We start from the raw sequence: 11927 nt of genomic DNA on the forward strand, positions 1-11927 counted from the left end.
ATGCGCTAAACACATCAACTTCTTTTGAATTTTGTGAAAACTACTCACTAGATAATCTTCAGGACCTTTCCCCCTACAACAACAACAGTTACATTAGACAAGGGATTGAAAAGCTGCTTGGAGAAGAAAAAAGAGGAAGCCTGATCATGCAATTGCATTCCCAAAAAAGGGAAAGGAGAGGGCAGGGGATAAATAAGAAAACAAGATAAACCCACGCACACATTCCCCAGCTGCACACTGCTGTGGCCAGTGGAAGTGGCACAGAGCAGGCACTCAGTTACACAAGAACTGTTATACAAGTTACACAAATTTTATTACTGCAAACTGAAAGTTTATGCTCTTACATGAATGCATCATTCCTTCCTCAGCACATCAGAGGATGAGAAGATAAGAGCTCAGATTTAAGGGGAGCTGCCACCTCTGCATTACCTGTGAAATCTCGTCAGGAACAGGGTCATGACTTCCTGTAGGGAAATAGGCAGCACCACACATTCAACTCCATTCTGAGTGAAATGAGTTGGAAAATACAACATGCAGTGTCAATCCCATTACTTTAATTTCAAGGCCTGTAGAATCAGGCTTTTTGCATGTTTCAGACGTATTCAAAAATCCTTTTATTGCTAGGAAGCACACCTGTGTGCATCCAGAACTGCAGTTTTGGCATCCTTCCCCTCAGAAACACGCGGAGGTGCTCATTAACATCGTGCCATGGAAACCGTGCAGTCCCTTCCTGCCTCCTACACTGAGATCATGGGAGCCACACCTCAGCAGCAGCCTCCTCTGAATCCTCTCTGGGCGGATCACTCTGAGCACAGGAGACATGATCTCACCGTGGGATGCACGTGGCCTTCCATCGCCTTCAGAACACAAAACTTTCGCTTCTCTTCTTTATGTTTCTGCCACTGACAATTTGTTCCAGCTTTGTCTGTTCTGCGCCCTCTGTGATCCCTCTTTCACTGCAGTTCACGACCTTTTGTGTATAGGATGAACAAAGGGCACAGGCTAAAAATGTCATCACAGTTGGGCCTCTGCTCTTCTACTGACTTCACTGGTTTGCTATTAAAAACAGGCTCAAGCTCAAAGTCAGACCAAAGAAGAATTTCTGGGTCATCAGAATCTAGGAATCTCCAGAAGATGGTGCAGAAGCAATGTGGAAGAGGACATAAGCGTTTCTTTTCATCCAAATTCAAATCATGAATCTGTGGTGGTGCCTGCATACCACCTACATGGTACTTAGCAGTCATTTGCTTTGTATGAAAGAGCAAGAGGAAAAAAACCATCAGGCTGGCCCACTCTTGGCAGGGGTGGGAGGGTAGAAGGGAGACAGAAAAACACCATCAGCTGTGGCAGTGAGCTGTGTGTATTTACATTTCACAGGCTGAACTATTTAGTGGTTTATTTACACACAATGTTCTTGGAGCAGCTAAAATGCCAGTTGTGTTTTATCTCGATTCCACAGAACCATAGCAAGAGTCTGCAAATGAGAGACCAAGCTCCTACATCTGGAACAGCACATGAGCCACTGTGAGAAAGGAGAGAGATTTTGGGAGCACAGGCACAACGAGGGCTGAAATGCATTAGTTATGACAAGCCACCAAAATACGACCCAGGGACAGGAAAGCAACGAGCCAGTCACAAAGCAAGGGCTCGTGCTGCAGGGATGGCACAGCCCAGGGTAACCCTCACAGCCAGGCCAACCCACGGCACGGCACCGCAGCCTCGGGTCCCTCCCTGCCCCTCCATGTTAGAGTGAGCAGGGAATTGCAGTCAGCTCCATTTTATGCACATTTGATGGCAAGACGCCAACACAACTGTTGACTGAGCCAAATCTGGGCCCCCTTGAACTAAGCCATCACCTAAAGCAGGGTGGAAAAGCACATGCCTCTCGCCTTCCCAGCAGCCAAGTTCCTGAAAAGCATCCCAGTCACAAGAAAGATTTTTCTTTCTTCGTCCGACAACAACTGATGCTTTAACTCTTTTATGTACACTCATTAATTCGAAATGAAACAGCTAGCACGGAGCTGCATTGTACAGCAGTGGGATGGAGAGATGGAGAGGCTCCCTTCCAGCCAGCCAAATGATTTACTGGCTGGCCCAAATGGCAGCTGAGGCCAGTGCCCGATCTGGAGGGCAGCTATCGTCACACTCTGCAGCCTGCTCCCATCCTCAGCCAAGGTGCCAGTGGCTGCCTTCCAACTGGAACTGTATTCTGACAAAGGGAGTGCAGGACAAGCTTGGGAAAGCTCTCTGATCCCTTCGGTTCAGCTCTTCCCTCCAATCCAGCGTTTGGTGGGAGCTGCCAGCACGTTTGGGAATTGCATGGAGAGCATCACCACTCTGGGAATTCACCTTCCTCAGCAGGTACTGCTCCTGAGCCGTGCCTCTGCCTCACAGCACAGAAATCCCTCTGCTCACTCCTGCTTTAATTATACTTCAAAAACTCAGCTTCTACTCTGTGTTCCATTATATTAATAGCAATAATTAAAAATACTTCAAACAACAAGTCCTCTAAACCTGCAGCTCCATCCAGGCTGTCTGGCAGCGCACACTTCCTTTCCTGACTGACATCCTCAGGGAACCAGATTGATGGTTACTGTGCTCCATCCCTGCTGCAGGGCTGTGCTGCGCTCTCTCAGCTCATGTAAGCTGCAAGGTAATATTTGTGTTGGCAACTTCCTTACATACTTTACAGAACCAGACCTCCATTTGACCCTCAGTGCAGCTCCCACACACAACTTGGTCCATTCCTTTGAACTGTCTCCTCTTGCTGCAACACATGCTCCATACCATACCTCTGCTTCCAGCCTGTTTAAAAATTACACAGCTTGAACAGAGCTTTTGTGCTTCAACAGTGCACCTTAGCTATAAAAGCCAAGCCTGCAGAACATTCTTATGCAAGAACACCAAACAAAATTATTATAAAATCTGCATGTACAGGTCTTGGTTATCCTTCTCCCAGGATTGCTCCAAAATGGAAGCAATCATTTTTATGAAAAAATGAGAACCGTGTAAAGTTCTGTATAAAAAGACATCAACATCCAGGTTTTTGTGGTCAGAATCCAATAGCTGTACTGTGCTTTAGGGGACTAGCGGGGCTGTTGGGGGTTTTTGTTCAATATCAGCTCCACTGCAGCTCTTTAGGCAGTAACACCACCTCAGCACAGACTTTCACACCAGAGATCTTCCCTCCTTACCCAAAGCACACCAAGCAGAATAAAAGATAAGCCAACAAAGTAACGTGTCCAGATAACCCAATGAATTCCCATTATCCATCTGCGCCGCAGCAGATCACCAACAGCTCCATTTAACGCCGACAGAGCCAGAGCAGAATGAAAGTGATGCAAGAAGAGGGGAGATGCGAGATGCGAGCGAGGCAGCTGCAGTGCGAGCAGGGCACTGTGCAGAGCATCATGTGACGGGAGCAGCACGGCGGGAGAGCTGCAGCCCCCGGCTCCCACTCCCCAGCCTGTGCCCCCCCTGCAGGGCACGGACACCCCCACCTGATCCAGGGCACAGCCGGCTCGGGGCAGAACCTTCTCGACGTTTGGAATCGCTACGCTCCATTTTTATTACTCCCCTCCACAAAATAAAACAGGCGCACAGGAATGATTAACAATGAGCTTCATGTTGCTCCCGCTGGAATGCACTTTCAGCATCTTTATCACTTGTAGATCGACTTTCTCAAAAGAGCACAGAACACGGTATCGTTCTTACACGTAGAGCAAAGCCCAACTAGACATGGTTGTGATAAAATATTCCCTTGTTTGTAAGGGACTTGCCTTGTAATGGATTGCCAGCTGAATTCTGATAGTTTATTGCAGCTACATTGCAAGACAGAACAACGATCACATTCTCCTCTGTAGAACAACAAAATATTCCCTCTCTCCATATAGTTTCTGTGAATGGTTTTTCTATTTCCTGCAGTAAAGGACCTGGCCATCACATTCATGACTGTCTGGATTGCTCTGGCAGCCTAGGATGACTGGAGAATAAAGCTCTCTGCTCATGGTGAAGTGACTCACTCTTTCATTTAACATAATCGTGGTCCAATTTATTCAAACATCTTGAATGAGACTGCATTAATCTAATTTGAAAATGAAGCCTCTTTTCTACACACATGGTCCCCAGCAGGGCACCAGGCCCCCAGAGTGCTTCCTCCACCCTGCAGGGACAGCACAGCCACCACACCGCGGGGTCAGGCGGGGTGAGAGACCCCAGGCAGGAGCTGCACCTGCAGATCCCACAGCAAGACCCACACCAGGATGAATTTCTACAATTTGCAAAGACTGCTGCCACCACAGCAGTCCCGCTGCCCGCAGGAGCAGAGGGAAGCACACACATTCTGGGAGACTCACTCACATTTCAGTCTTCATATGGGCCCACAGCGCTGCTCTGCATCAGCTGGACAAGATGCCATGAATTATAGGTTGCATTTGGATAGATTGTGCAAAATTCAGATATTTTTTTTATATTAAAGGGTCCATTTTACAGGTTGGAGGACCAGAAATGCTTGGCCCAGATAAAGCGTAGAAGCTTGGAGTCTGGCTATTAAATGAGAGACGTGCAACTCAGACATTGATGAAAACAGGTCCTGTTCTGTGGTAGGAGATTAGATCTAGAGCTGAAAACCTGCAGTCTTGATCTTGAATGTTTTAACAGGTTATGCACATTTTTATAAGACAAGAAATTTGAGGGGATGACACAACACAACAACCATCCAGCTTCTGTCCCCAAGGGCATCTCATGTCACCTATTGTCCAAGACACCTCTCTGTACAAAAACAAATAAAAATTGGTGACAAGGGAAGCTGGTGCTGCGATGGAAGTTTAAAATCAGAACGAACCCACGACGATTCCATCAAACCTTGGATAGTCTGGCAGCTTGGATACCCAGCCCCGCACAGACTGCTCCCGTAAAATCCTGCAACGTTCCATCCCAACGGGCTCGCCCGGCGATGCCGAACGCCGCTACCTGTCAGCGGCCGCTCCGCACCGGCGGCCCCGCGGCTGCGGGCGGGAAGGGAGCGGGAGCGCGGCCAGCGGCCAAGTTAATAACGGGGGTCGTGAGGGTGATTATCCCGGCTGCGCTGCCAGCCCGGGCCTAAGCGTTAGACGTGTCACATCGCGTTCCTCCTCTCCGTTAGCAGCAACGACAGCGGCCAGCACGGCCCCGTGCCGCCGCCGGGCCTCGGCAGCTCCCGCCCCCGCCGCCCCTCACCGCGGCACCGGGCACGGCCCCGCCGCGCCGCCGGGGGATGCTCCGGGGGGCCCCGTCCGCACCTGCCGCCTTACCTGGGCTCCCACGCGCGGCGGGGCTCTTCCGCCCGGCCCGGAGCTCTGCGGGGGCGAGACCGCGGTGAGGGGCGCGCCGCCACCGGGCCTGCCCCGAGGCGCCCGCAGCCGCCGCCGCCGCTCCCGCCCGCCCCCGCCGCCGCCGCCGCCCCGCCCGCGTCCGCCCGCGCCGCCGCTCCGCCCCCCGCACCTGGAGGCCGGGCCGGAGCGGGGCAACCGCTGCCGGGCGGTCCCGCTCACCGTCCGCACCCGCCGGTCCCGATCACGGTCCCGGTCCGGGCGCGGCCGCAGCGCCGCCGAGGTTCGCGGAGCGCGGCTGCCGCCTCGCGCCGGTCCGCGCCGGCCAGCCCCGCCCCCGTGCGCTCCTATTGGCCGCGCGCCCAGGCTAACGGCGAGATTGCGTTCTCATTGGCTGCGCCAGCCGTCAATCGAGAGGCTCCGCCCTCCCGCGCTCTGCCGGTGAGGCGCGGCGGCTGCTTGGATACGGCGGCGGCGGCGCCGCGGGGAGCGAGACCGGCCCGTCTGTCTGTCCGTCTGTCCGTCCCGCGCGGCCGCCTGCGCGCACGGCCCTGCCCCTGCCGCTGTCCCTGCTCCGCGGTGCCGCGGCGTCCGCTCTCGCCCCGCCCGCCATCACGTCCCCATCACTGCCGGTGTAAGAGTGCCGCACCTCGGCCAGCGTGAGAACACCGGCTGCGCTCTGACCGGGCTCCGGCGGCTGCCAGAGAGCGGGGGCGGCAGCCGCAGCACCAAGCGGCTCCCGCGGGGCTGCAGCCCCGGAGCACGGGGCCGGCCGTGCCTCCCGCCCTGCCTGTCAGCGCCCCGGCCGGGACCACCGTGCCTCCCGCGGGGGGCGCGCGGCCCAGGCTCCTCCCCCCGTCGTGCGCGCGTTGGTACGGTCCGGCCGCGGCACCGCCCCTCTCCTGCGCCGCTTCCGCCTTTCCGCCCCGCGCCGCCCGCCATGGTGAGAGAACCGGGTCCCGCGTCGGGAATCCGCCGGCATCCTGCGGGAAAGGCTCCGGGATCTACCGGCATCCCGCGGGAACGGCCGCCGGGCATCCACGGGCATCCCGCGGGAACGGCCACCGGGCATCCATGGCATCCCGCGGGAACGGCACCCGGGCATCCCCCTCGTCCCACCGGGCCCGGGAATCCAGGCCGTCCGCCCACATCCCACCGGGCCCTGGGCCCGCACATTCGCGTCGCGGGGGCTGAGGGCGGGCGGGACGCGGGCCCGGGGGTCGGGCGGGGGCACTGACGGCCTGTCCGCCGCCCGCAGGCCAAGATCAAGGCCCGAGACCTGCGCGGGAAGAAGAAGGAGGAGCTGCTGAAGCAGCTGGAGGATCTCAAGGTGGAGCTGTCGCAGCTGCGCGTGGCCAAAGTGACCGGCGGGGCCGCCTCCAAGCTGTCCAAGATGTGAGTGGGGCCGGGGCCGAGGGCAGCTGGGCAGGGCCGCCGAGTCCCGGGCACCGTGCCTGAGGCGCTCCCGCAGGCTGTGCTGGCTGCGTGCTCTGGAAAAGAAAAACCTGAAATCGCGCGTGGGAGAGGAGCGCATCTCCCTAGGCCTGAGGGCCGGTGCATGTCTGTGCTCGGAGGGGCTGGGCCGGGCGCTGCCGGTGTTGGCTGTAGCGGGGCTCAGTGTGGGGGCTCCGGAGCACACGCGGGTTCTGTAGCCCGGGTTCGGCCCGCAGAGCTGCTCCTGCACGGTGTGCTCACATCCCTCTCTTTCCCACCTGTAGCCGAGTGGTGCGCAAATCCATCGCCAGGGTGTTGACCGTCATCAACCAGACCCAGAAGGAGAACTTGAGGAAGTTCTACAAGGTAAGGACAGGCATTTTCCGTAAGTGGCCTTTACACTCTTGCCGTTCACAATTACAAGGTTTCTGGGAAGGATTGCTACTTAAAAGCTTAAAACTATAATTTATGTTCAGTTTAAAGTTCTGTGGTCATGGTTGCTTTTTAAATATTAGTGCAAGAGTTCTGCAAGCTTGGTGTGTCTCCTATTGCAGGAGAGTCCTCTGGCAGCATCCCTTCTGTGGGGTGGACTTGCTGGGAGATGTGGTTTGCAGAAATTCAGATACTCTTATTTTCAATTTAATCATCTCACAGGTGGCCAAGAAATTCTATATGGTTCTGTAATTTTTAGACTATCACTTCCTGGAGTTTGAGTTAGATCATATTGGTTGGGGAAAAAAGATCTTTTCAAGGGGTGCTGGATAAGTGGGGCTTGTAAGATCAGGCCTTACTTAAAACTGAATCAGAGCTGCTGCAAAAGTCACAATGCACCCGTGATTCCCAGTGGAGAGAAGTCTCCTGAGCTCAGCTGCTGTGTGTCTTTGCAAACAGGGCAAGAAGTACAAGCCCCTGGATCTGCGGCCCAAGAAGACGAGGGCCATGCGGCGCAGGCTCAACAAGCACGAGGAGAACCTGAAGACCAAGAAGCAGCAGAGAAAGGAACGTTTATACCCAGCCCGGAAATTCGCCATCAAGGCATAGCCCCGGGCCAGCTGCACTCGGGGCAGGATGGCTCATTAAATGCAGTTTGCTTTGGAAGTGTCACTGGTGGTTTATTTGGGGGTGGTGGGTAAAGAGCCCATGAAGGAGTCATCAGCCTAATGGAGGGAAATGGGAGGGTTCACAGAAAGTGTGCAACTGCTAATGGAAATACAGACCTGGCAGTTGATTTGCCTCTGAGGAGCAGGCAGTGAATGGGTACAGATCCGTGAGACTGCTTCATCCAAACGGGTATTGATCGAGAACGGAAGCTTTTCACAAATGTTGGCAGTCAGTCAATATTTATCACTATTTATTACAGTTTAAAATTTTATCTTGTGCCTGTATTGAAGGGTTAATAGAAAAAAATTAATTAGCTGAGGGATTTCATGGGACATCATGGAAACTTGTCAGCACTTGGTTCAGATCCTTGGGAAGCTCCTGACTCCACTGACAACCCTCTGGGGGAGGGATAGTGTCAGATCAGGTGTTCTCTGTGGGTCTGGGTGCTTCTGAGGGCACATGAGCTCGGGGTATGAAAAAGAACTGAACTCCCAGGGCATCCATGGCCTCACAATTCCACACTTCCTTATACCTGCAAAGCACAGCACGGGTTAAATGGTTTGTCCCCCATGGAGTTCTTTGGGACTCAGAGATGGAGCTGCAATTCCAAAAGCCTTTTTTGGTTCTGATTGTGAGCAAGAGTTCCACAGTGCTGCTGGAGCGTGAGGGCTGCAGCACTCATGGTTTGAATTAGTGCAGCCAATGCATTCGAACATAAGAAATTGCCTATCCATTAGGGAGTTCCTAGATTGGATCCAGATTCTGTTTAGGAAAAATGTCTTAATTCTGCTCCCTCAATTAGGCTTTTTAAGCCTCAAGCTAGTTTTATGCAGAGAGGCCCGATCACGTGTGGTGCAGGGAGTTTTCCCTACATGGCGGCATTGCGAGGGTGGCTGCGCTGTGATGTCACCTGGGCTGTGCTGGCTCTGTCCCTGTTTGGATGGGGTGCGTGGGACGTGTCTGGCAGGAGAGGAGCGGGGCTGGCACGGCGCTGGGCGGGCAGGCTGCGTGTGGGAACGGCTCCTTGGCTGGGCTCTGCTCCCAGGCAGGGTCACAGGGCTGTGTCTGTGTGTCCGTGTGTCCTGCTGGGCCTCAGAGCTGCTCCAGGGAGCATCAGCTGCTTGTGCCCCAGGAGCAGGAGCACCCTGTGAGGATCCCAGATCTGCTCACTGCCAGCCCAGGAGCTGATGCTGGAGACAGAGAGGGGCTGGTCCCTGTGCTGGGAGCGGGGCAGGCTGGGGCAGGTGGTGCTGCCAGATCGTGCCTGGCTGCATTCGGGCTTCTCTTGGGAGAGCTGTGTGCCCTGTGCTGCTCCAGCAGCACGGCTGAGGGAGCCTGGCAGCTCTGCCAGTGCTCCTGACAGCTCAGCAAAGCAAGCACGGCCCAAACTCTGCCTGCAGAGACTGGTGAGTGCCAGGGTGTGCTCCGGGTGTCACCTTCCACCCCAGCCACAGGAGCACTGCTGAGAGAGGATCTGCTGTCTCAAGGATCCAGTCAGGGCAGATCACTGGCATGCCAATCAAGAGGGTGGGAAACACAAAAATGGGGAAAAACCCCAACTGAGCAGGCTCTGAACGTCCAGAAGCCATCCCCATGCTGAGTGGGAGGCAGTACTGGAGAACAGCTCAGGCTTCAGTTTGGGCACAGCCCCCAGCAGCCATTTGAGGAGGTGAGCATGTTTCTGGCACTGCACTAAATCCTGGGGCTGAATTACTCCATCCACCCATAGCTGTGTGAGAAAACCAGCCAGTCTGGCCCTTCCATCAGAGCTGCCCTGTCCTGTCACAGGAGACGTCCTGCAGACAAGCAGCCCTTTAAGTGACCAGGAACAACAGAGTGATTGAGAGGACACAGAGGTGAAGTGATGAGCTTCCTTCAGGGCACTGGTGGAGAACACTCTTGTTCCTGCTGTGAGAGCAAGGCCTGTCCTGGCTGGGGTCTCGGCGGTCTGTGCTGGTTCCCTCTTTGCCAGCCAGCCCCAGAGGGTGCCCATGGTGCCCCAGCTCCCTGGCAGAAGCCACTGCTGTCAGCACTGAGTGAACACTCTCTGGCCTTGCTGGTCCCCAGAGGAGGGAGACCAGGGACAGGAACCCCCAGGGAAGGGCCACCCACTCCCCAGAGCGCCCCAGTGTGCACTGCCTCTGTGGGGACCACAGCATGTCCCCTGTGTCCCTGCAGGCCGTGTGTCCCCTGTCCCCTATGTCCCTGTCCCCCTGCAGGCTGTGTGTGTCCCCGGTGTCCCTGCAGGCTGTGTGTCCCCTGTGTCCCCTGTGTCCCCGTGTCCCTGCAGGCTGTTGTCCCCGGTGTCCCTGCAGGCTGTGTGTCCCCTGTGTCCCCTGTGTCCCTGCAGGCTGTGTGTCCCCTGTGTCCCCGTGTCCCTGCAGGCTGTTGTCCCCGGTGTCCCTGCAGGCTGTGTGTCCCCTGTGTCCCCGTGTCCCTGCAGGCCGTGTGTCCCCTGTCCCTGGTGTCCCTGCAGGCTGTGTGTCCCCTGTGTCCCCGGTGTCCCTGCAGGCTGTGTCCCCTGTCCCCTGTGTCCCTGTGTCCCTGCAGGCTGTGTCCCCTGTCCCCGGTGTCCCTGCAGGCCGTGTGTCCCCTGTGTCCCTGCAGGCTGTGTGTCCCCTGTCCCCGGTGTCCCTGCAGGCTGTGTGTCCCTGTGTCCCTGCAGGCTGTGTCCCCTGTCCCCGGTGTCCCTGCAGGCTCTGGGGTCGGTGTGGGACCCCGCCATGCTGCAGCGCTGACCCCCCACCTGCCCACGCCAGCCCTGGGTTAACACCGGTGTTTGCCGAGCCTCAGAAACTCAAACTGTTTATTTGCTCCCTGTAACTGAAGATGTCCCTCAGCACTGCAGAGGTTTCCTGGGAAAAGACGTTTTTCAACAAATAAATAATTTCCCGGGTGGGGACGAGGACGGAGGAGCAGCTGCTGGCTGGCTGCAGGGCACGGCCCAGGGCTGGTGCTGCTGCAGAGGGAGCCCTGGCCCTGTGCCCTGGAACGCCTCCAGCAGGACCAGATGTTTCTGCCCAGCACAGCAGGACCGGCCCGGAGCGGATGGTGTCAGTGGGAGCTGGCAGCACCCACTCCTGGACCCCATTCTGCATCTGGGGCTGGGGAGGAGGGGCTGCACGGGGGCAGAGGCAGATGTGAGCTGTATCATCACTGTCCTTTAGGATGGAAAACACCCTCAAGATCGAGTCCAACTGTAAACCAAATATTGCTGAGGAAAGCCTAGGACCCACCTCCCTTGGCTGGTGCTTGCTGCAATGGACAATCCCAGGTCTCCTAACGCTCCTGGCATTGCTCCTGTCACTGCTTCTGTCACCTTCCTCCTCCAGGACAGTCCTTGGCTGCTGCCCCGAGCGCTGCCACTGGGCTGGCCCTGGTTTCTGGACACAGTGGGACACAGAGGGACAAGACAAGGGCTTTGTGGGCAGGGAGCTTGGGAGTGACCACCTGTGCCCACCCCAGTGCCCTTGGTGTGCCGTGCCTGCCCCAGTGCCCTTGGTGTGCCATGCCCACCCTGGAGCCCTTGGTGTGCCTGCCCCGGTGCCCTCGGTGTGCCATGCCCACTCCGGTGCCCTCGGTGTGCCATGCCCGGCACAGCATGCTGGGGGAGCTGGCCCTGTGTTGCTGCGTGCGAGCAGCGTGTCTGGGGCAGCTGGGACCACAAGCCCCGGGCTGTGAGGCCTGGCAGGAAAATGCCGTGTCCCGCTGGCCTCACAGATGGCCTGGGTCTGCCCGGGGCAGCCGCCCGCCTGCGCTGGCCCTGAATGCCTGAATGCCCGTTTTGTTGGCCACTCTGGGGGAGGACTGGCCCCACGCTGCCCTGGTCCCACTGCTCCATGAATGCGGGCAGTGTGTGCACACAGACACAGCTCCCGCCGGCCTGGGGGCGCCCAGGGCTGGGGGCTGCTGCCTTCTGGGGCTCCTGGCTCCCAGCCAGCCTGGCTGAGCATCCCTAGGGAGATGGAGACAGCCCCTGCAGCAGGCTGAGCAGAGCCCGGCCACGAGAGCCCCTGCTCTGTGCTGTGCCGTGCCATGCCGTGCCATGCCATGCCATGCCATGCCGTGCCAGGGAAGGGGTGT

At 56.8% G+C, this 11927-nt stretch overlaps 2 protein-coding genes across 2 annotated transcripts in view; one reads left to right on the forward strand and one right to left on the reverse strand.

Moving 5' to 3' along the window:
* The window catches only part of SCAI (suppressor of cancer cell invasion), a 38079-nt gene extending 31828 nt beyond the window's left edge, over positions 1-6251 (reverse strand). The window contains exons 1-4 of the mRNA XM_064728113.1: positions 6186-6251; positions 5777-6006; positions 5482-5676; positions 5292-5336 (exon numbers count right to left, since the gene is read on the reverse strand). Coding sequence (XP_064584183.1) covers positions 5292-5336; positions 5482-5676; positions 5777-6006; positions 6186-6251 — 536 coding nt within the window. The remainder of the gene's footprint in view (positions 1-5291; positions 5337-5481; positions 5677-5776; positions 6007-6185) is intronic.
* On the forward strand, positions 6121-7841 carry RPL35 (ribosomal protein L35). Its single transcript, XM_064728106.1, has 4 exons — positions 6121-6252; positions 6568-6704; positions 7028-7109; positions 7635-7841. Exons 1-4 carry the CDS (start codon positions 6250-6252, stop codon positions 7782-7784), a joined length of 372 nt encoding a protein of 123 aa, XP_064584176.1. The 5' UTR covers positions 6121-6249; the 3' UTR covers positions 7785-7841.
* The last annotated feature ends 4086 nt before the right edge of the window (positions 7842-11927 follow it).

Source organism: Zonotrichia leucophrys, chromosome 17 (genome assembly GCF_028769735.1).
Source record: "Zonotrichia leucophrys gambelii isolate GWCS_2022_RI chromosome 17, RI_Zleu_2.0, whole genome shotgun sequence".
NCBI classification, from domain to species: Eukaryota; Metazoa; Chordata; class Aves; order Passeriformes; family Passerellidae; genus Zonotrichia; species Zonotrichia leucophrys.